Here is a 22,485-nt window from a genome sequence, read left to right as displayed (position 1 = left end):
CGCGTTACACAGTTATGCTAGTATTGAAAAAATAAAATTAATTTTAGACTGTCCCCCGTTGCAACCCGGCGAGGGAGCATTGGCATCGAGTAGGGACACTGCTTTCGGTACAATAGTTACATTTTCCTGCCCGTTGGGACAAGAGTTCGCCACAGGCAAATCAAGGATTTCCACGGAATGTCTTCCCGGAGGCAACTGGTCTGTTACATATATTCCTAAATGCCAAGAGGTGTATTGCGGCCCTGTACCTCAAATCGATAACGGATTTTCGATTGGCTCTTCAAACGTTACTTATCGAGGACTGGCAACCTATCAATGTTACGCGGGATTCGCATTTCCTTCTGGAAGACCAACGGAAAAGATTTCTTGTTTAGCTGACGGAAGATGGGAAAAGAAGCCATCCTGCTTAGGTTTGTTAAATTTCACAATTAACACTGAACTGGATACAATATTAACTATAAATGCTATAAGTAATGCTATAAGTAAATGCTATAAGTAAATTTTACTTAAACACTATTTCCAGTTTAGTACAATTTTTGTTATTAAAATTTTGATAATTTAAAATAATATTTAAATTTTTTTACATTAAAATAATGTTAATTTAATTATCTTCAGTTATCTTGCAACTTGTAAGAAAAAAAAATATATAAACATATAAAATGGGTAAAGGAATTCTTAGATATGTAAAGTTTTATTCAGAGTAGTGTTCTTTAAGAAAAAATGTGAATAGCAGTCTAAAGTTAAATGAAATAGAGTTAAAGAAATTACAGCATTATCTTATAGGTAATGCTGTACCTAAAGAAGACATAATTTATGAAATACTTATATAAGAAAAATGAACTGCGCCAATAAAAACTTTTACTTTTTACTATAAAAAATTATTAAATATAAAATATTTTTATTCAAGTCACAATATTAATTTTAACAGTAAAGAACTAAAATTATAATATGGTACTAATATGAAAGAATATAACAAATGGTTACAAAGTTTTAAAAATGTAATTATTTTCATTTCTCCTATTTTTTTTCTAACTTTTGCGGTGTAAATCTCTTCACGGCATAAATACAGAGTTATTTTACATGCACTTATCCTATATTAAAAACTATGCGTACCATTTTGTTTTCAGCATCTCAGTGCGCTCCGCTACCAGAGGCACCTCACTCCAACATAACTATTTTGAACGGAGGTGGTCGAAGTTACGGCACGATTGTCAGGTTTGAGTGTGAACCTGGCTACGTTAGAAGCGGACATCCCGTCATTCTTTGTATGAGCAATGGTACCTGGTCCGATGAAGTACCAACGTGTTCACGTAAGTAAACGGCTCAATAATAATAAATAACAAATAGTAATAAATATAGAGGAAATTGACTAAAACTTTACAAACAGATATTGTTCACATTTTGAAGATAAATATACATTTCTTTACAACACGCTTTTCAATTATCCAAAATTGTATTATAATGTTTTAAATTCATGTTAAATTATTTATTAACATATTTCGCCAGAATAGGATTTTTACAGTATAATTCCAAGTGATATATTTTAAGTAACTAAACTCACAAATCACATAATATATTAAATTCTGTTTATATTTATTATTTGTAAATATCAACTATTTAACATAAATAATGCAAGTGATATTATTTTTACTTAAAAGATTCGTTTTATCGTATCTTCCTCTGTTAATTAATTTAACATTGATGTAAAATTAAGCAATTAACACAATAATTTTTTTCTTTTTTTTTATAGGTGCTAAATGTCCGCTGCTACCTACAATAAAAAATGGATTTGTCGTTGATATCGGCAAAGATTATTACTTCGGTGATGAAGTTAGAGTGCAATGCAACAGAGGCTACAAACTAACTGGGCCAAATATCATACAATGCGGTCCTTACCAACGATTTGATAATGTGCCGACTTGCGAAGGTAGATTTCATAACATAAATTATTTATTATGAATAAAAATTTGTTATAAATTAGAAATGAATGATTGCCTTGTATTCCTCCATCTATCTGTAGATATAAATGAATGCACAACGAGCCAATGCGATCTGGCATCCACTGAGTGCACAAACAATCCCGGTGCGTTTACCTGCAAGTGCAAGCCAGGCTTTGCACCGACTATGGACTGTCGACCTGTCGGCGATCTTGGTCTTATCAACGGCGGCATTCCTGACGAGTCGATTACAGTTTCAAGCTCAGAAATTGGATACACAAAAACTGTACGACACATTGACATTACCGATTCATTCATCTCATATTTTCTTTTCTCTTCTTATAATAATATTTTCTTATAATATTCTTATACTTTCTTCCGTCACAGGGTATTCGTTTGAACAACGGCGACGGATGGTGTGGCAACAGCCTCGAGCCGGGCACGAACTGGGTGACAATCGACATGAAAGCACCGACGATCATTCGCGGTTTCCGCACGCAAGTCGTAACCAGAATCAACGGGAACATCGCGTACGCGTCAGCCGTGCGGATTCAGTACACGAACGACTTGACAGATGTTTTCAGAGATTACAAAAATCCAGATGGTACACCAGTGGAGTTCAGAGTATTGGAACCAGGACTCTCTATCCTCAATCTACCGATGCCAATCGAGACGCGCTACGTGAGATTCAGGATACAAGATTTCTTCAGTGCGCCGTGTATGAAACTGGAGATAACGGGTTGTACCAGGTTGGAGTGCGCGGACATTAATGAATGCGCTATAAGGAACGGTGGCTGCCACCAAAAGTGCATTAACAATCCCGGCAGCTATTCCTGCATGTGCAACACAGGCTTTGAGCTGTACAAAGGCAACGGCACGGCTGGATTCAATCTATTGAAATCTGAAACTGGCGAAAGGGATGGCGATATATATCAGAGAAATAAAACGTGCGTGCCAGTGATGTGTCCGTCGTTAACAGCACCGGAGAATGGAAAATTATTGTCAACCAAGGTAAAATCAAAATTAAGCAACACAATCCCTTTGTTTCCCTATGAAATATTAATGTAATGAAAAGAATGTTCTTGTTTTGAGAATATCTTTATTTCAATATTAACAAACATAATCTACTTACGTGATCATTATATAAAATATATTAGTTTTAATTTGATACTAATATTTTGTACGTATGTGTGTAAATATTTTCTGAAACGAACTAAGAATTCGTTCGTTTTGCAGGAGCAACATCACTTTGGCGACGTTGTCAGATTCCAGTGTAATTTTGGTTACGTATTAGCTGGATCATCGGCTGTAATTTGCACCTCTTCCGGAATTTGGAACGGAACCATTCCCGAATGTCAATGTGAGTAATGTACACAGATCATCCTAAAATTATTGCACATAATTTTTTGTCGCATTTCCGGCATATGATATAGCAAAATTAAAGATTTAAGTTAGGTTAAACCACATAAGTTCTATATAAGTTTTTGACTTTTCACGGAAAGCAAATTCCATCTTACACCACTCTTTGCTTATGGTTATATACGAAACAAAGTCTACAATTGAAAGTTGAAAACCCATGTGAAATCAAAAAATTGGAAATCTTATTTCGTATTGTAAACGAGAAGAAGGGGGCAAGTGGATCTCAATTTACATGAAAACACATTTATTCCATTTATAAAGCATTTTTGTTGATAATTTTTTAAAGAATAGTGAACAATAGTTAATTTTGGAAGATTCCTTAGAAGTCAAGGTTGTAACCTTGACAACATATGTTAAAATGAAAGTTATCAAAAGTGGCGACTTTCCTACTAAATAATTACCAAATGACATTCTCGGGATACATTTTAAACATCCAGTTTTTAAACGAGTCTTTTCGCACACATACTTTGAACATTAAAGTTTATGGGACATTAAATTATTGTTTGGGTACAATGGCAAATCACTAGAATAATTAGTTATTTTATAATAACGTTTCATTCTATGAGATTTAGAGAGTACTGAAACTTTTAAGTATAATATAATGCATATTTTTTATGTCCATACATATTCCTATTCTGCAAAATATTCAAATATGTTATTCACTTTTTGTAGACGCCAAATGTGTATCGCTGCCGGACGATAAAAACGAAGGTCTTGCCGTAATCCGAAATGATGAGACTAGTGTCCTGGTACCCTTCAAACACAACGTTACTATGAAGTGCGGCAGCAATGGTCGCTACTTGCGCAACACCGCAACAGCCGATTTCCGACAGTGCGTGTATGATCCTAAGCCTGGCTTCCCCGATTACTGGCTGTCTGGTTTGCAGCCTGCTTGCCCTCGCGTGGATTGCGGCAAGCCGCTTCCCACGCCTGGCGCTGAATATGGCAAGTACCTGGACACCAAGTACCAATCCTCTTTCTTCTTCGGCTGTCAAGACACCTTCAAATTAGCTGGTCAGACCAACCGCAATGACAACGTTGTGCGTTGTCAAGCAAACGGTGTTTGGGACTTTGGCAATTTGCGATGTGAAGGTCCGGTCTGTGAGGATCCTGGTAGGCCGAGTGACGGTTATCAAGTAGCACGTAGTTACGAGCAGAGTTCAGAAGTGCACTTTGGTTGTAACAGACCTGGTTACATTCTCATTAATCCACGACCGATTACCTGCATTCGCGAACCTGAATGCAAGGTTATCAGACCTCTCGGTCTAGCTTCCGGACGTATTCCGGACTCAGCGATAAACGCCACCTCTGAAAGACCGAACTATGAGGCCAGGAACATCCGACTGAACTCGGTGACCGGCTGGTGCGGCAAGCAGGAAGCCTTTACTTATGTCAGCGTCGATCTCGGTCGCGTCTATCGAGTGAAGGCAATTCTCGTGAAGGGCGTGATCACCAACGACATCGTTGGCAGACCTACGGAGATCCGTTTCTTCTACAAACAGGCGGAGAACGAGAATTATGTTGTTTATTTCCCGAATTTCAATCTGACAATGCGCGACCCCGGAAATTATGGTGAACTGGCGATGATCACCTTGCCCAAATACGTACAGGCTCGTTTCGTGATCCTCGGTATCGTCAGCTACATGGACAATGCCTGTCTGAAGTTCGAGCTTATGGGATGCGAAGAGTCGGGGCCCGAACCGTTGTTAGGTTATGACAACGGATTCTCACCCTGCGTGGACAACGAAGCACCGGTCTTCCAAAACTGTCCGCAACAGCCGATAGTCGTGCAGAAGGGGCCCAACGGGGAATTGTTGCCGGTGAACTTTACAGTGCCAACCGCTGTCGACAACAGCGGCAGTATCGCTCGAGTAGAAGTAAAGCCTCAGAGCTTCAAAACCCCCATTCGAATCTTCGAAGACACGTTCGTGAAATACATAGCTTTCGATTATGATGGCAACGTAGCTATTTGCGAAATCAACATTACAGTTCCGGGTTAGTAATAATTTTCAACTTTATCTGACGATTAATCCAATATAGATTTGACTTGCGTGTTCTAATAAAATTTAAATGTAGTAATCTTACGTTTTAACAACGCACGTTTAAAAGTACTAGTTATTCTGCGCAATACTATATAAATTTTAATTAATCTTAATTACATTATAAATATTATTTATTTAAATAGTAAATTAATATTAATATAATTAAGGTTATTTACTAATTATTTAATTAAATCAAAATTAACTGGCATTCTGATATCACAGATATAACTCCACCGAAACTGAGCTGTCCCCAGAGCTATGTTATCGAACTGGTCGATCGACAAGAGAGTTATTCCATCAATTTCAATGAGACACGAAAACGCATCAACGCCACAGACGCGTCCGGCCCAGTAAAGATCACTTTCGTGCCAGAACGCGCAATGATACAAATCGGTGACTTTGAAAACGTCACGGTATACGCAACGGATTCCAGTGGTAATAGGGCAACCTGCCACTTCCAAGTTTCTGTCCAGGCGACACCCTGCGTCGATTGGGAATTAAAACCGCCGGCTAACGGTGGTCTAAAGTGCGTTCCCGGAGACAAGGGGCTACAATGCATAGCAACCTGCAAATCGGGATACAGATTCACCGACGGTGCACCCGTAAAAACGTTTGGATGTGACGTCAACAAACGATGGGTACCCTCATCAGTGGTACCCGACTGTGTTTCCGAAAGTAAGTTTCTTATTTTAAGATTAACTTTACTTTATATTCGTTATTACTATTTTATATACTAACCCTCATATAATTTATTAATAATAAAATATTGTCGTCTGCAGACACGCAACAGGCCGATTATCATGTAATTGCCTCGGTAACTTATCGTGCGAATGGCGCCGTTTCTCGATCCTGCCTGCCGATGTATCAGGATCTCATGGCTCAGCATTACACAGTTCTCAACAATATTTTGACTCAACGTTGTTCTGCTATTAATGTGAATATGAACGTATCTTTTGTCAGATCGATGCCTTTCCTGATCGAAGAAAATGTTGTCAAGGTATGAACATAGATTTCAATTATATGATATTTTAACTCACATTAGATTTTTATTTTTGTTTCTTTAATTTTTAAGATCCTAACAATTTTGAAAAAAATATTACATATTTAAAAATTGTAAAGAGGCTGTCATGTTGTAAGTCATATAAATAGAATAATAAAAGAGATGCTAAGAAGAGATGTTGAAAGTGTAGATTCAATTTAATTAAATTGGAATATTATTGGAATTATTATTGATTAGAAATATGATTAATACAAATTTTCCAGATGGACTTCATTTTGGTAATTGTTCCGGCACAACGTCAACCGCAATTGTACGATTTTTGTGGTTCTACATTGAATCTGATCTTTGATTTGTCGGTTCCTTATGCGAGCGCAGTTATCGAGCCTCTGTTGAACGTTTCTGCGATCGGCAATCAATGTCCGCCTCTCCGTGCTCTCAAGTCATCCATTAACAGGGGCTTCACGTGCAGCATTGGTGAAGTATTGAACATGGATACCAACGATGTTCCTCGTTGTCGTAAGTAGATATTTTAATTCATACTGTATAACTTGACCCATACCATTTTCTTAATAAGTTCTATTTTAAAACCTACACATTTTTAGTGCATTGTCCTGCCGGAACCTTCGCCGGAGAGAAGCAGAAGCAATGCACAGCCTGTCCGAAGGGCTTCTATCAGAACAGCGATCGTCAAGGTTCCTGCTTGCGCTGTCCGTTCGGCACGTATACAAAAGAGGAAGGTTCAAAGAGCATAGATGATTGCGTACCAGTTTGCGGTTACGGCACATATTCGCCCACCGGTCTTGTACCCTGCCTCGAGTGTCCGAGAAACAGCTATACTGGCGAGCCGCCGATTGGAGGCTATAAAGATTGCCAGACCTGTCCAGCTGGAACATTCACTTACCAACCGGCCGCGCCCGGTCGCGATCGTTGCCGCGCCAAGTGTTCACCGGGCATGTACTCGGATACGGGACTCGCTCCTTGCGCTCAGTGCCCCAAGAATTTCTTCCAGCCTCAGCACGGCGCGACCACGTGCGTCGAATGTCCCACAAACATGTACACAGACGGACCGGGGTCGGTTGGTCGCGAGGAGTGCAAGCCTGTCCAGTGCACCGACAGCATGTGTCAGCACGGCGGTCTATGCGTGCCATTGGGACACGGTATACACTGTTACTGTCCGGCCGGCTTCTCAGGAAGACGCTGCGAGATCGACATCGACGAGTGTGCGTCCCAGCCGTGCTACAACGGTGCTACTTGCATAGATCTGCCGCAAGGCTACAGATGTCAGTGTGCCAACGGCTATTCCGGCATCAATTGCCAAGAGGAGAAATCGGATTGTACAAACGACACGTGCCCGGAAAGAGCCATGTGCAAAGACGAGCCTGGATTTAACAATTACACGTGTCTCTGTCGATCCGGATACACCGGAGTCGATTGCGACATCACTGTGAGTGTTTTGCTCCTTTTTATGATTTTTTTTCTAAGGATTGTTTATATAGTTGTAAAATTTATATAAAAATGCTGAAAAAAAATCTGAGAAAAATTTTCATCTCGACATATCTAATTTTATCTTACTTTTACATCTTTATACAGATAAATCCTTGCACGGCCAGCGGAAATCCTTGCAATAACGGCGCGACTTGCGTAGCTCTTCAGCAAGGCCGCTACAAATGCGACTGTCTGCCAGGATGGGAAGGTCAGAGCTGTGAGATCAATACCAACGATTGCGCTGAACGCCCTTGTCTACTTGGCGCCAACTGTACCGATCTGATCGCCGATTTCTCATGCGACTGTCCGCCTGGATTCACCGGCAAACGCTGTCATGAGAAAATTGATCTCTGCTCGGGCAATCCTTGCCTAAACGGAATTTGCGTGGACAAGCTCTTCAGCCACGAATGCATCTGCCATCCGGGATGGACCGGGGCGGCTTGCGAGACGAACATCAATGAATGCGGGTCCAGACCGTGTAGAAACAACGGCCAATGCATCGACCAGGTCGCCGATTATACCTGTACCTGCGAGCCCGGTTACACGGGCAAGCAATGCCAGCATACGATCGACGACTGCGCGTCAGATCCTTGTCAGAACGGAGCCACGTGCATAGACCAGCTGCAGGGCTTTGTCTGCAAGTGCAGACCCGGCTTCGTCGGGCTGCAGTGCGAGGCGGAAATCGACGAATGTCAGAGCGATCCTTGCAATCCGATCGGCACCGATCGCTGCGTAGATCTCGACAACACTTTCGTCTGCCATTGCCGTGAAGGCTACACCGGGCCGTCTTGCGAGATCGACATAGACGACTGCGCATCCGATCCGTGCCTGAACGGCGCGACGTGTAGAGACGAGGTCGGTGGCTTCAAGTGCGTATGCCTGGAGGGATGGAGCGGAGTGTACTGCCAAATAGATGTTGGCATGTGCCAAAATCGACCTTGCCAGAACGATGCCACCTGCGTAGATCTATTTATGGACTACTTCTGCGTGTAAGTACAGTTCTCTGCAATGTTTCATGCAAATGACAAACTCAGTTGACTTATATAAGTTTTCAACCGACAGTTGTCCATCTGGAACCGACGGCAAACAATGTGAAACGGCGCCGGAACGCTGTATCGGAAACCCCTGCATGCACAACGGCCGCTGTCAAGATTTCGGTTCTGGTTTAAATTGTACTTGCCCTAGCGATTACACCGGCATCGGTTGTCAATACGAGTATGACGCTTGTCAAGCGGGCGCTTGCAAAAATGGCGCCACTTGCATCGATGAGGGTCCCGGATTCACTTGCATATGCCCTCCAGGATATACCGGTATATTTTTTATTCATATATCCATGTCAACGTTTATCTAATCAAACATACATTTTCTCTGACAAAAATTTTAATAAATTTGAATAAATTGTGATGACAATTTTATCAAGAATTTATTCAAATTTATTAAAATTTTTGTCAGAGAAACAACTTTGTTAAATTTTATATTTCTGTAACATTCTAATCAATAATTTTATCATAATTTCTACAAAATTTCACGAAAAAATCGACAAACTTAAAATAATTAATTTTGCTTTTAAAAATCTGTCATTTTTTATTGCAGTTTTATGAAAATTTTATCGCATTTTTATTGATTTCTCATTAAAATGTCATGTTTTTTATTAAACATAAAAATTAAATCTAATTAAATTGTTGTTCTATTTTTAATAAAATTTTAACAAAAATTAATCAAAAATTTTATTAAAATTTGTTGTGTTCTCTAGAGTTATTTATAAAAATGATTCTTTAATTATCTGTATTAGGTCAAACTTGCGAAGAAGACATAATAGATTGCAAAGAAAATTCTTGCCCACCATCTGCGACTTGTATTGATCTCACAGGCAAATTCTTCTGCCAATGTCCATTCAATTTGACTGGCGACGATTGCAGGAAATGTATGTTTCTATTTATTAAAATATTATATTAAGAAGAAGATTAGTATTTGTCATTTATTCTTGTTTTTGAATTTTTTACAGCTATCCAAGTGGACTACGACTTGTACTTTAGCGATCCAGGACGTAGCAGCGCTTCTCAAGTCATTCCATTCTTCACGGGCTCCACAAAGAGCCTAACTGTCGCTATGTGGGTGCAGTTTACGCAGAGAGACGAAGCTGGAATTTTCTTCACTCTTTATGGCGTCAGGTACAGATGTATACTTTTGTTTTGTTTGAAACGTATAACTTAAAATTCACTGTCTCTTCTTTTCAAGTAAAACGTATGTGTACATATGTAATATTTGTCTTGCAGTTCGCCGCATGTTCCAACGAACCGAAGACTTATGATCCAAGCACACAGTAATGGTGTCCAGGTATCTCTCTTCCACGATCTGCAAGACGTCTATTTGCCATTCAGAGAATACGCGACGATAAATGACGGACAATGGCATCACGTCGCTGTTGTATGGAACGGTGAGAATGGCGGAGAGCTCATTTTAATCACAGAAGGCCTTATTGCTAGCAAGACTGAAGGCTACGGCAGCGGCAGATCGCTTCCAGCATAGTAAGTGTCTTTTCAGAAGAGAAAAACATTAAAAATCATAAGACATTTTCTTCAACGTTTCTCGACGATTCTTTTCTATGACATTTAAAAATTAATATTCATTAATTGTTAAAATGTTCTACAGCGCATGGACAGTGTTAGGAAAACCGCAGAGCGAAAATACGAAAGGTTACACGGAGTCGGGTTTCCAAGGTCATCTAACCAAGGTGCAAGTCTGGGCCCGCGCGTTGCACGTGACAAACGAGATTCAGAAGCAAGTTCGTGACTGCCGTACAGAACCGGTTCTCTACCAGGGTCTGGTGCTGACGTGGGCGGGCTACGATGAAACCGTGGGTGGTGTCGAGAGAGTCGTGCCATCACATTGTGGACAGCGAGTGTGTCCGCTCGGTTACGGTGGCAGCAAATGCCAGCAACTCGAAGCCGATAAGATTCCACCTAGAGTGGAGCACTGCCCGGGTGATCTTTGGGTGATTACGAAGAATGGATCGTCGATCGTCACTTGGGACGAGCCGCATTTCAGCGACAACGTGGGCATCGTTAGACTCCAAGAGAAGAATGGACATCGATCTGGACAGACTTTGATGTGGGGCACCTATGATATCAGCTACGTGGCTTACGATCAGGCTGGAAACTCGGCTACCTGCAACTTCAAAGTTTACGTATTAGGTAAGCAATCTCTTCAGCCAATATTTAAACAATGAAATACTCGTTTTAATTATTGCGTGCGCATGAATTTTCAAAATTTATGAATCCTTATTACAGCCGACTTTTGTCCAACACTGGAGGATCCTGTCGGTGGCGCGCAACAATGCAAAGATTGGGGTTCGGGAGGCCAATTCAAGGTCTGCGAAATTTCCTGCAATACCGGACTTCGGTTCTCACAGGAGGTCCCTAAATTCTACACTTGCGGTGCAGAAGGCTTCTGGAGACCCACCAGTGATCCTAGTCTACCTCTAATATACCCAGCTTGTACGAGTAAGCATCTCATATGCATTTGATCCGTTTCCTCTTCTCCTCTCATTTTCTAAATAAATTAAATAAATTAACGTATACTTTATTTTAGGCGCTACGTCAGCTCAAAGAGTCTTCAGAATTAAAATGAACTTCCCCACATCGGTGCTCTGCAACGAAGCCGGTCAAGGTGTACTTAAACAGAAGGTTCGAAATGCCGTGAACTCTTTGAACAGAGACTGGAATTTCTGTTCGTATTCTTACGAAGGTAATACGCAATTTACAATTTACGGATTATCATTTGTACACGAACGAAAGAGTGATGATCGCAAAACGCAGATTTTTTTCATTTAAGTATTCATTGGTTCTCAAAATTCAAATTGAATCATATACCAAACGATACTATATGATAGGATATTAACTCGCAAAAATATTAAGTTGTGTACAAGTAGTCTTGGAGATATAGGGAGTCTATCTTCTTTTGATAACTTTATCTATTTAAAAAAAGGCAATAGTGATGGAAAAGTTGAATTTTTAATACAATGGTTGGAGAATTATTTTAACTCATTCTAATCAAAATACCATTATTATCAAAGAAGTTTCAACTTTCTTTTTAGGTCTAATGTTCTTTGACAATATTGAAAATTTAGTTGCTTTAACATTTCGTATTTCCAAGATTGACTTTCTCTATAGTCAATTAAAAATTTTTGTGATTAATATCCCATTATTGTTTGATATTTCAATTTAATTGAAGTGAATTAAATTCCAATTTTGAAGGCCACAAAATAAACGAAATTTGCAGTCATTTCTTATTATCTTTTTATAGTGCCATGTTCGTAATGATCGGAAGCGTATTTTTCTAGTGTGCGCTTTCTACAATTTATACAGATATACGGGATCTACAGTTTAACACAAGTTTCGAATGATTTAATTAAAGGGATTTTCCTAGGCGAAATATTCTCGGTAGTTTGTCATTCTCTTCCAAACTCTTTATTATGTCTTAGTACAAATACTTCGTTTTAAAAAATATATCAATGATACTTAGAAAATAGGGTTTAAACCTCTCTTATTGTATGATGAGTGTCATATCAATCGACGCATAATTTTTATATTACAACGTGTAATAACCAGTTCGAATCACAGCTGGAATAATATTTTTCGCAATAAGTTTTTTACAGTTTTACATTAAGATGTTTATAGCATTATCGTTATTAAATCTGACGATGAAATTAATTTGAAATATTATTTCTAGCTTCTAGTTTATGATTGCGTTTTACGTCCGACAAATCATATCAGCAGTTTATAGAATTAAAAAATATATTTAATAATTGATATAAAAATTATTATTAGCTAACCAACATCCACTTTATCGAGAAATGGCAATTCTCCCAATTTCTTGTATAAAATAATTAGGCTAATTACTTTTAACAACATAGTTGTCTGGAAAGAAATAATAACTCTTTTGGTTCAAGAAGATATTTTTATTTATGATAATATTTCTTTCTTGACTTAAATTATTTACTTTAAAAATAATATTGTTTTATTGCTACTAAAAAAATTGTGAAAATTATTGCGTACTTTGTTTATTGAACTTTTTTTCTTTAAACACATTTACTTATAATTTTTTTAGGAACTCGCGAATGCAAGGATCTTGATATCGATGTAAATTGCGATCATCGCATACGCACAACCAGGGAAACAAGTGAGGAGGACGGTGGAACATACGTCGTTTCTGCTGCCGTACCCGCAGAACCGTAAGTGTGCTCAAATTCTTCCAATTATCGTCTTAGAAATATCGTTGAAACATTTACAGATGCGTAATTCTTTCCTGGTATAAAAATTTTTATAAAATTTCAATACTTGACATTTGAAAAAATTCAATAAATATGCAACAAAGTTTATATATTATTTTATTTTGCTGAAAAGATTTTCTATGCTTAATAAAAAATATATGACATTTTAATGTTATATTTTTAATAAAATTTTTTTAAAAATAATATTACTATTTAATAAAAAAAAGGAAAATTTATTGTAATAAATTTTTGATAAAATTACAACAAAAAATTATAGATATTTTATATTGAATTAATGATATTGATTTACATATTAATATAAATTCAAAAATTTTAATACATTGTTGACGGAAGACGTGAATTGAAATATTTATATTAAGTAAGTGCGTGCATATTTGATATATTTTTAAACAATGTGCGGGAGATAAAACCTATTTCACAGTATTTCACCATCAACAATGTGTTAAAAATTTATCATTACTGTTTCATTACAGGTTTGACTTTTTCATGAAATTTTGCTGAAATTGATTAAAATCATAAATTAGAATAAAATTATTGGTCAAAATTTTTTAAAAAATAAAATTCAATAAAATAACATTGAAATTTTATAAAAATTTTGTTAAAACTTTATTAAAAATTGTCCACCAGGATTTAAACAGTCAATTCACTCGTTACTCTAAATGCACATTTCTCTTTTATTTAAAATAATTTATAGTATATATATATGAATCACGGCTTGCTTTTGTATCTCTGTCCGCGCCACGCGTTTCGCTTACAGTGAACCTTCGTACTGAGTATTTTTGTTACTTGTGTTGCATCATAGAACGAGAAAGGGTCGCCAAGGCAGTGACACCTACGAGGTGGAGATCTCGTTCCCGGCGATAAAGTAAGGACAGCTCGATTCACGTCAGCGCGATTCAATTCATTTAAATTGTCTTACCCGCTATCAGTTACCATCTCTAATATCATTCATACATCGTGCAGTTTGTCATAATTTTTCGCGTAAACCACATTTCAGCATTCTCCTACGGTAATGGCGCATAACTCTCAGATTTGTATAATAAGCATCGAAAAATCATCGAACGAATCATACTAACGACTAATCCTATAGCTAGAAAAGTATCAGGAATCAAGTCTTACAGCTGTACGATAGCTGCACGTTTTTACTAACTGATCACGACCGATCACCATACATACAGGTGGGACGTCATCGTAACGAGCTGCAACAGATGTCCGCATATTTTCTGACAGTGATAACAATGTAATAAAATCAAAATTGATAACCAAATTGTGAGGTCGCTTAATCTACTTTTATTCTGTTTTATTCAAAAGAAAAATTTATTGTTCTATTAAAAGACTGATTCACCAGAATTGGAAACTCAAGCATGTGTAATTCGATAATTCATTTTGTTATTTTAAGTTCTGTAACACGCGCTCGCTTAACAACGATCCAACAGCTTTGATTTACAATTTCAATATACATTTTGACAACGTACGTGATCAACACGATAACGAATGAATACAAAAATTTGTGTGTATAATTAAATTTGCTAATGGTAGTGTGGTTTTAACTTGCGTACACGTTAGAGTCTCTACTGAGGATCCTGGTCCAAAGACAAGGCTGCCTTAACTCACCTCAAGATAACGGCTGTATATATTTGCGCAAACCTTCCCACGCCTGCCACCACGCGAGCATTTCATCGATTTACAAAAACGCTAACTTTCAATTATGTTTCGCAGCGATCCGATTCTGAACGCTAATTCGAACGAGCGGTCTACCGTACAAACGTTACTCGAAAGACTGATCCTTGAAGAAGACCAATTCGACGTTCACGACATTCTGCCGAATACCGTGCCAGATCCTGCATCTCTTGTCCTGGAATCCGATTACGCCTGTCCTATTGGTCAAGTTGTTATGGCACCTGATTGTGGTAAGAGAGAAAGACACACTATATGTTATAAGTTATTATTAAAAATAATTTCTTTAAAATAATAAAACCCAGCCTCTATCTGCGAAATAAAAGTATATTATATATTTGTTTAATTTTAGGGAACAGAGTGGTTTTTAATTATTCTAAAAGATATTAAAAAGTGTAATTTAATATACTTTATATACTTTTAAAAAACTAAGCTCAATATTATAATATGGTTTTCGTCTTAAATTAATTAATTAAACATACATTTTAAAAGTCTTTAAGAGATTAGCTGTTCTGTTTTATCGATTATTTTGATTATTTTTAATTCAATAATCTTTTAATCGTATTTAGAGAATTAAAAATCCTTTTCCACAATTAAAGTACAGATAGTAACATAATACGCACGTAAGAATTTTATACAAAAAACGAAAAAAAAATTTATTATAATTTATAAATTAAAATTTTTTTTTTGTTTTTTATATAAAATTTTTACGTGCATATTATGTTACCATCTGTACTTTAATTGTGGAAAAGGATTGTTAATTTTGTAAACACAATTAAAAGATTATTGAATTGAAAATAAGCAAAATAATCGATAAAACAGGGGACCATCTATATTTCACAAACTTTATAATGTACATTTTGGCGACAGAATGTCGATAAAAAATAATTTAAGTGAAGCTGATTATCAATTCTCTTGCAGTACCGTGTGCGGTGGGCACTTTCTACGACGAAGAGACGAAACAATGCGTGTCCTGTCCCGTGGGTACTTACCAGAGCGAGTCCGGGCAATTAAAATGCAGGTCTTGCCCGATAATCGCCGGCCGTCCCAGCGTAACGATAGGTCCTGGAGCGCGTACCGCGGCGAATTGCAAGGAACGTTGTCCTGCCGGCAAGTATTACGACGACGTGGCCGGTCTCTGCCGTAACTGCGGCCACGGATTCTACCAGCCGAATGAGGGCAGCTTCTCCTGCCAGCTGTGTGGCCTCGGAAAGACTACGAGAACGGCCGAAGCGGTCTCGCGGGAGGAATGCCGGGACGAGTGCGGATCCGGACAACAATTGGCCGTCGAAGGAAAATGCGAACCTTGCCCGCGCGGCACGTATCGAACCCAAGGGGTACAAGCGTCCTGTCAGCCCTGTCCGCTCGGCAGAACCACCCCGAACATGGGCTCGGCCGCGATCGAGGAATGTTCACTTCCGGTCTGTACTCCCGGAACTTTCCTCAACGGCACCCTCAACGAGTGCATAGAGTGTAAGAAGGGAACTTACCAATCGGAGCCGCAGCAAACGTTCTGCATCCCGTGCCCGCCGAACACCAGCACCAAAGGATCTGCTTCTGTGAGTTTTTCTTTTCTAAATTATTATATAATCCCTCTCCCCCCACACAGACTAAAAAACAAATTGTTAACTTGTCCAAATGTTTCAATTGAATTACATTTCTACACGGTAAAAAACATTTTGTATTTACGTTAACATCGGTCTTTGTTAAAATTTTTATGTTAAAATTTAACACATTTACTTGTTACTTTAACATATTACTGTTGTGTTAATTCAAGTAAAGTGTTAAATTATTATAATTATTGAAAAAAAGTGTAAAAGTAACACATTGAGCACGTATTTTTAATTTTACACAATAAATATGTTCCTTATTATCAGTGACAGAAGTTATCTGTTGAAATTGACAAAAAAATGTTGAATTTATTCTATAATATAAAAACGACTATTATTTATCGATGTGATCTCGCAATATATTACATTAATATTATAATAGTGTTAAATATGTTATATGTGTTACTTTGACATAATTTTCTCATTAAATTGTTACATAAAAATTATATCAAATTATAAAATTTACATTTATATTTATGTTAAAGTATAACATAATATTTATGTTGCTATTTAACATATGCTTTTTTTGTGGACCGTTTGGAACAAGCGACATCTGTTAAATTTAATACAAATTTTTTTACTGTATACAGTGTCAAAAGAATATTTCTATATTTAATTTAAATACTTGAACTTCAGTTCAAGTGCATTTAAATGCACAAATTTCTTATATCGAATATAAATATAAAGTTTAAGATAAACTAACTTATTGGTACAGAAAATTAAGCTAATATGAGCAACTCCTACGTTTGTAACAGACAAACAAAGCAGAATGCACAAACCCTTGCGAGACCAGCGGCGAGGAAATGCATTGCGACGCAAACGCGTACTGTCTGCTTATACCCGAGACGAGTGACTTCAAATGTGAATGCAAACCCGGGTACAACGGCACCGGAACCGTATGCACGGACGTGTGTCTGGGCTACTGCGACAACGAGGGCGTCTGCCTGAAGGATTCGCGCGGACAACCCTCGTGCAGGTGCAGCGGCAGCTTCACGGGCAAACACTGCACGGAAAAGTCCGAGTTCTTCTACATCACCGGCGGCATAGCGGGTGGTGTTATCTTGATAATTATTGTGGTGCTGCTCGTCTGGATGATTTGCGTCAGGTTGGTAAAGGAATTCGATTAATCTGTACACGCGATAACGATCGTATTTGCACGCGCCGATGTCAAAAGATAGCATCTGTCCCATTCGAATATCACAAGAAATCTTTTAAGAATATTATTTAGATATAAATCGTATCGTAAAGCTTATCAGTGACCGAAGATATCTTTCTTTTCCACAGAGCCTCTAGAAAAAAGGAGCCGAAGAAGATGCTCACTCCGGCGACCGACCAAAATGGCTCCCAAGTAAATTTCTATTATGGTGCGCCAACACCGTACGCCGAGTCAATAGCGCCGTCACATCACAGCACGTATGCTCATTATTACGACGACGAGGAGGACGGCTGGGAGATGCCCAATTTCTATAACGAAACTTATATGAAAGGTAAGCATCGTATGAGATATTCCAAGCACGGAGTCAAAGCTTTTCAAGTTTCAACGACGTATATCGATGCGGATTATTTATTCTTACAATAACTATGTTGACATTTTATGATTTCTAAAAATATTTTCCAAACTTTTTTTTTTTTTTAACTAAAACACTTTTCTTAGAAGTCTACGCTTTTTCTAGAATTCTTAATTTATATATGTAAATTCTGAAATTTCTAAAATTTCTTGTTTTATAATTTTTGAAGAAAATATAAAATTAAATGAAGTTAAAGAACTTTTTTTAAAAAAATCTCATAAATTTAAAATTATAAACATTTTTTTTAAGATATTATGAGACAATATGAGAATTTTTTTACCATCGCAAGAATAAATACTTCGCAGTGAGAGACTCTACATATAATTTATTTTAAATTGCAATACACTGAGAGTGCTCATTAATTTATTTCTTATACAGAGAGTCTGCACAACGGAGGCAAGATGAACAGTCTTGCTCGATCGAACGCCAGTATTTACGGCACGAAAGACGATCTTTACGACAGACTGAAGCGTCACGCGTATACTGGTAAAAAAGGTACATTCCCGCAACTATCCTCGTAGTCATACTACTAATCAACGTACCGGCTCATCATACGTGCGGCCGTCGTCCGAAAATTACTACAACAAGGATCGGATGCGACACGCCTCGCGCACGATCGGCTATTATTTATTTATTAGTTTAACTTAAGTTTCCACGTATGCTACGTCTTTTTACTATCATTAGAACACGTAACAAATTTCCGCTCTACTTGATTACATACCTATATATATATAACGGCAGATTGGAAACATCAGCGCGCTATCTCAGAAACGTTTCCGAGCGTGCGGCGCAGCAAATAACATTACGAAATATCCATTTTGCAGATAAGAGCGACAGCGACAGCGAAGGCCAGTGACCGGGTAGAACAATGACTTTCACGCCAACGTAGAATACAAAAAAAAAAGCGGGAGATATCAGTGTAATCAGACGGGACGACGACGGTATCTCATCCTTCGAGCGATGTCGTCGTCGTTGCTCCTCGACCGATCGACGGATCTTGTTATTTATTACATTACCATTCTGTACGGCCGGCGTCGCGCGCGAGATCCAGCGATCGTTCCGATCGCACGACCGGATGTGGGAAAGAGGGAAAACCGGGAGAGACGCCCGACCGATCGGAATCGCGAGATCTCGCGTCGCGCCGACGCAAGAGATGCACTTCGTCGATCGACAGCTGGCGAGTGATAATGCAAGAGTCCTGGAACGACGATCGGCAGATCGATGTGATGCCCACCGATCGTCGCTTCGGCACGCGTCGGCAGCGGATTCGAGGCGCGCTGGAGAAAAAGAGCCGCAAAAAGAGAAAAAGAGAAAGAAATAGAGAGCCCGTCCGCCCGGTCCTTCGAAGTGAAATTCGATGCGTGTTCAATTATATTAAAGAGACTTGTGCGCGAGGTTGTACTTTTTTTTTTTTTGTAATTTAATAGAACGTTAAGGACCAGTCCGACACCACCCGACATCATCACTCCTCCCCCTTCCGTCTCCTCAGTCCCTCCCCTTTTCTTTTTTATTAACTCATACGGTGCGTACGTGAGAGAAACTGTGTGCTTGTATGTTAATATAACTATACGCGCGTACGTGGATTTATATTTTGTTACTCGGAAGGTATACGCATCAAGTTGTAATATAATAGTGTGCGGCCGCGCGATAAGCGCAACGGGGAAGTTTGACGAGATTTCGAGTTTGACTTCAGTGACTGGAGAAGAAGTGAAAAAGAGGGAGAAGGGAAGTCTCGTGGAAAATCCCGCGCGACGCCGAGAAGACCGATTCATTCGCGATGACCGAAATAAAAAGCATTGGGGACATTCACAGCGAAATATTATTTCACGCGACGATAATCTCTCTGTAAAAAGATAAGAAAAATGGGAACGTGTAGAGTCGCCGAGTGTGACAAACAATGACCTCTGTGCCTGTGCGGCGAGCGTGCACCAAACGATGCCTACCACGCTGTTTTCCATTTATGTTGTAAAAACTTTAACAAATAGTTGTTTTTTTTTTTTTTTTATTAATAAAATGTATTTCAGTAAAAAGACGTATATCTTCATTTCCTTATTTCTTATAATGAAAGGGGCGCGTCAGGCTGACGCTTCGTTTCCTTCCTCTCCGACGTGCAGCTGACAGTCGAGGCTTGATGCAATGGGCCATATTACAACGATTTAAACACTTCTCTCAACGCGCTCTTACTCGTATAATTTTAAAAATTAAATATCTCGGTTATTATTGCGAATATCGCAAAATGATATTGGACTTTCGTGCATATTTCAATTCCTTTTACATTTCCCTGAGTAGTAGTAGATATTATGTACGACGTACATCCTGTTTATGCTTCTCATGAGACTGCACAATCTTTACTCTTGTTTACTACGTATGCGCAGTATTGCTTAAACAAAGATAAAAATACCATCTTATACGCTTTCTCTCTCTCGCGCGCGCGCGCGCAGATCACTTCTTACAAAAAGATTATATGGCATCCGCGCGAGTTTCAGTATTACTACATTTTAGTGAGATCAACATAGTCTTTCTTAAGAGTTTTGCTTAAATTTTATATTATAAAATTATAGTTTTATTAAATTTTACTATAATGTTACTAAAATTACAAAATTTTAATATTAAAAAATGCTTTGATAAAATTTTATTGAAATCACAATACTTCGAAATGCCATTTTCCATTCAACTGGACTGAAATTAATATATTTAAGGGTAAATTCTAAGAGAAAATTTTTTCTTTGCAGCATATTGTTTACTTAGGTATACTTAGCAAGTAACGATTTTCAATGTTTCATTAAATCTTTTATTTATTAAACTTTTTTATTTGCATTTATCGATATTACTCTATACATATTTCGCTTAAAATCAAGACGAGTCTTGGCTTTATTATTGAATCGAGACGTGTCGCGCGACGCAATTTTACTTGCCATTTTTGATGGATCGATAGAAATAACTGCATCGTTGCCTATAAAATCGATATCGTCGCCATCGGTCACGTCACTTCCTCTACATTTACTGTCAGATTCAATTAAATTTGACCTTCCGCATTCTTTGTGTTCTGCAAACAGAAAGTAGGACAACATGGAATATTTGAATGAAATGGAATACGAAATGAGAAAAATTCCAGACTGACTTTTATGCTTCAGAATATTAAGAGCTCGGGCAACATACACGTCGTTGCGGTTCCGTTTTAACACTGTTAATAATAAAATTTATATTTTAATGATCTATCTCATCTATATAATTTATTTTTTTATTGAGTCTTAATTTATTTATAAAAACTGTTACAATAAAATTGATTAATCCTTACATCGATCTCCAATGTCGTGAGTCTTCTCGTAATCTTTTGTCATTAAAGCGATTATAAACTAAAAACACACAAAGTTTGGTTATGATCATCTCTTAATATTCGGCAAAATTAAATTTTAAAATTTTGTTATAAATATTAATACCTCAATGCGATCTTCAAGATAGTTCGTACTGTATTCTTGATTCATCGTTACTTGCTACTTTTGCACTTCACCAATAACCATTTTGTAGTCAGAGATAAGGATTTCAATTGATTATCGCAGATTATAGAGCGAAATATAATATTCAATAACAGTATCTTTAAATCTTCTGATCTGCATTCTTATTTGTACAAAAATTTACATACTTTATAAAAGATGTATCAGAAAGCAATTTTATTTTATATTAAATGCAATTTTAAATGTCTGAATTAATAAAAAAACAACTGATGCGTGCCTTCACGCATGTTATGCATGTGTATTTATTTATTAATAACTTCAAAGAAATGTCAAAATCAAATTTTATAGATATATCTCCTTTTTTAATATTGTTATATCAATCTTTAATATTTACAAGGTTCAGTAAGTTAATATAGTTGTTTAACTAAATTAAATTAAAGTTAATGAATTATAAAATTAATTCAGCTAAAAGTTAAAAGTTACGTAAATAAAAAACTAATTCATTTAAAGTTACGTTAAAATTAATTTAATTCAAGTTAAAGTAAAAGTTAAGTTTTATCTATATTAAATTAAAAAGCCATATAATTTATTTGAGCCAGATTACCAACATAATTACTGTATCAATCATCAAATATATTTAATATTTTATTTGTAAATTAAATTATAATATTAATTATATAAAATAACAAAAAATATTGTTTTCACGCAGGTATGTATTTTTATTTTATAACTTTTTCTTTCGCCCAGATAAAATTTTTAATTTAAGAAAAAAGTTAATAAGTTAAAGTTTTATACGTTTCAAAAATAACTAGTTAAAGTTAAAAATTGAATTATTTAAAATCAACTAAATTAAATTATAAGTTATTAACTTTTTAACTTTATTATTAACTTTCAACTTTTCAACCAGTTACTACTATGAATATTTAATATCAAAGTTGTGAAAACAAGTTGTTCCACAACTCACTGAACTATCATAAAAAGCTATTTGATGTCATATAG

At 37.2% G+C, this 22,485-nt stretch overlaps 2 protein-coding genes across 3 annotated transcripts in view; one reads left to right on the top strand and one right to left on the bottom strand.

The window, feature by feature from the left end:
- Nucleotides 1–19,422, top strand: part of LOC105834095 (sushi, von Willebrand factor type A, EGF and pentraxin domain-containing protein 1) — a 42,359-nt gene extending 22,937 nt beyond the window's left edge. Inside the window, exons 10-36 of the mRNA XM_012676326.3 lie at nt 48–410; nt 1,128–1,310; nt 1,751–1,927; nt 2,021–2,223; nt 2,325–2,948; nt 3,174–3,297; nt 4,029–5,351; nt 5,621–6,073; nt 6,178–6,395; nt 6,662–6,914; nt 7,001–7,842; nt 7,989–8,872; nt 8,946–9,193; nt 9,676–9,807; nt 9,889–10,054; nt 10,160–10,411; nt 10,536–11,077; nt 11,174–11,386; nt 11,475–11,630; nt 12,993–13,116; nt 13,979–14,041; nt 14,896–15,086; nt 15,775–16,412; nt 17,219–17,568; nt 17,748–17,950; nt 18,410–18,526; nt 18,856–19,422. Of these exons, the coding sequence (XP_012531780.2) occupies nt 48–410; nt 1,128–1,310; nt 1,751–1,927; nt 2,021–2,223; nt 2,325–2,948; nt 3,174–3,297; nt 4,029–5,351; nt 5,621–6,073; nt 6,178–6,395; nt 6,662–6,914; nt 7,001–7,842; nt 7,989–8,872; nt 8,946–9,193; nt 9,676–9,807; nt 9,889–10,054; nt 10,160–10,411; nt 10,536–11,077; nt 11,174–11,386; nt 11,475–11,630; nt 12,993–13,116; nt 13,979–14,041; nt 14,896–15,086; nt 15,775–16,412; nt 17,219–17,568; nt 17,748–17,950; nt 18,410–18,526; nt 18,856–18,887 (9,074 nt within the window). The 3' untranslated portion in view covers nt 18,888–19,422. The remainder of the gene's footprint in view (nt 1–47; nt 411–1,127; nt 1,311–1,750; nt 1,928–2,020; nt 2,224–2,324; nt 2,949–3,173; nt 3,298–4,028; nt 5,352–5,620; nt 6,074–6,177; nt 6,396–6,661; nt 6,915–7,000; nt 7,843–7,988; nt 8,873–8,945; nt 9,194–9,675; nt 9,808–9,888; nt 10,055–10,159; nt 10,412–10,535; nt 11,078–11,173; nt 11,387–11,474; nt 11,631–12,992; nt 13,117–13,978; nt 14,042–14,895; nt 15,087–15,774; nt 16,413–17,218; nt 17,569–17,747; nt 17,951–18,409; nt 18,527–18,855) is intronic.
- Nucleotides 18,533–21,959, bottom strand: LOC105834097. 2 transcript variants are annotated; one of them, XM_028193631.2, is made up of 4 exons: nt 21,472–21,959; nt 21,330–21,387; nt 21,153–21,215; nt 18,533–21,077 (listed from the first exon to the last, which is right to left on the bottom strand). In XM_028193631.2, the coding sequence occupies exon 4, from the start codon at nt 19,987–19,989 to the stop codon at nt 19,039–19,041; it is 951 nt and encodes a 316-aa protein (XP_028049432.2). In that variant the 5' UTR covers nt 19,990–21,077; nt 21,153–21,215; nt 21,330–21,387; nt 21,472–21,959; the 3' UTR covers nt 18,533–19,038. The 2 variants fall into 2 exon arrangements, with proteins under 2 accessions (XP_028049432.2, XP_036149226.1); XM_036293333.1 differs by having other exon boundaries at nt 20,809–21,077; nt 21,472–21,702.
- Between the last annotated feature and the right edge of the window lie 526 nt (nt 21,960–22,485).

The sequence above is a fragment of the Monomorium pharaonis genome, chromosome 10 (genome assembly GCF_013373865.1).
Source record: "Monomorium pharaonis isolate MP-MQ-018 chromosome 10, ASM1337386v2, whole genome shotgun sequence".
Classification (NCBI taxonomy): domain Eukaryota; kingdom Metazoa; phylum Arthropoda; class Insecta; order Hymenoptera; family Formicidae; genus Monomorium; species Monomorium pharaonis.
The sequence above is the reverse complement of the archived record's forward strand: the minus strand, read 5'-3'. Positions and strand labels throughout refer to the sequence as shown.

Bases quoted from the DNA above. Each gene is read 5' to 3' on its own strand.
- LOC105834097 (XM_028193631.2), bottom strand. From the start codon at position 19,989: ATGGAAAACAGCGTGGTAGGCATCGTTTGGTGCACGCTCGCCGCACAG.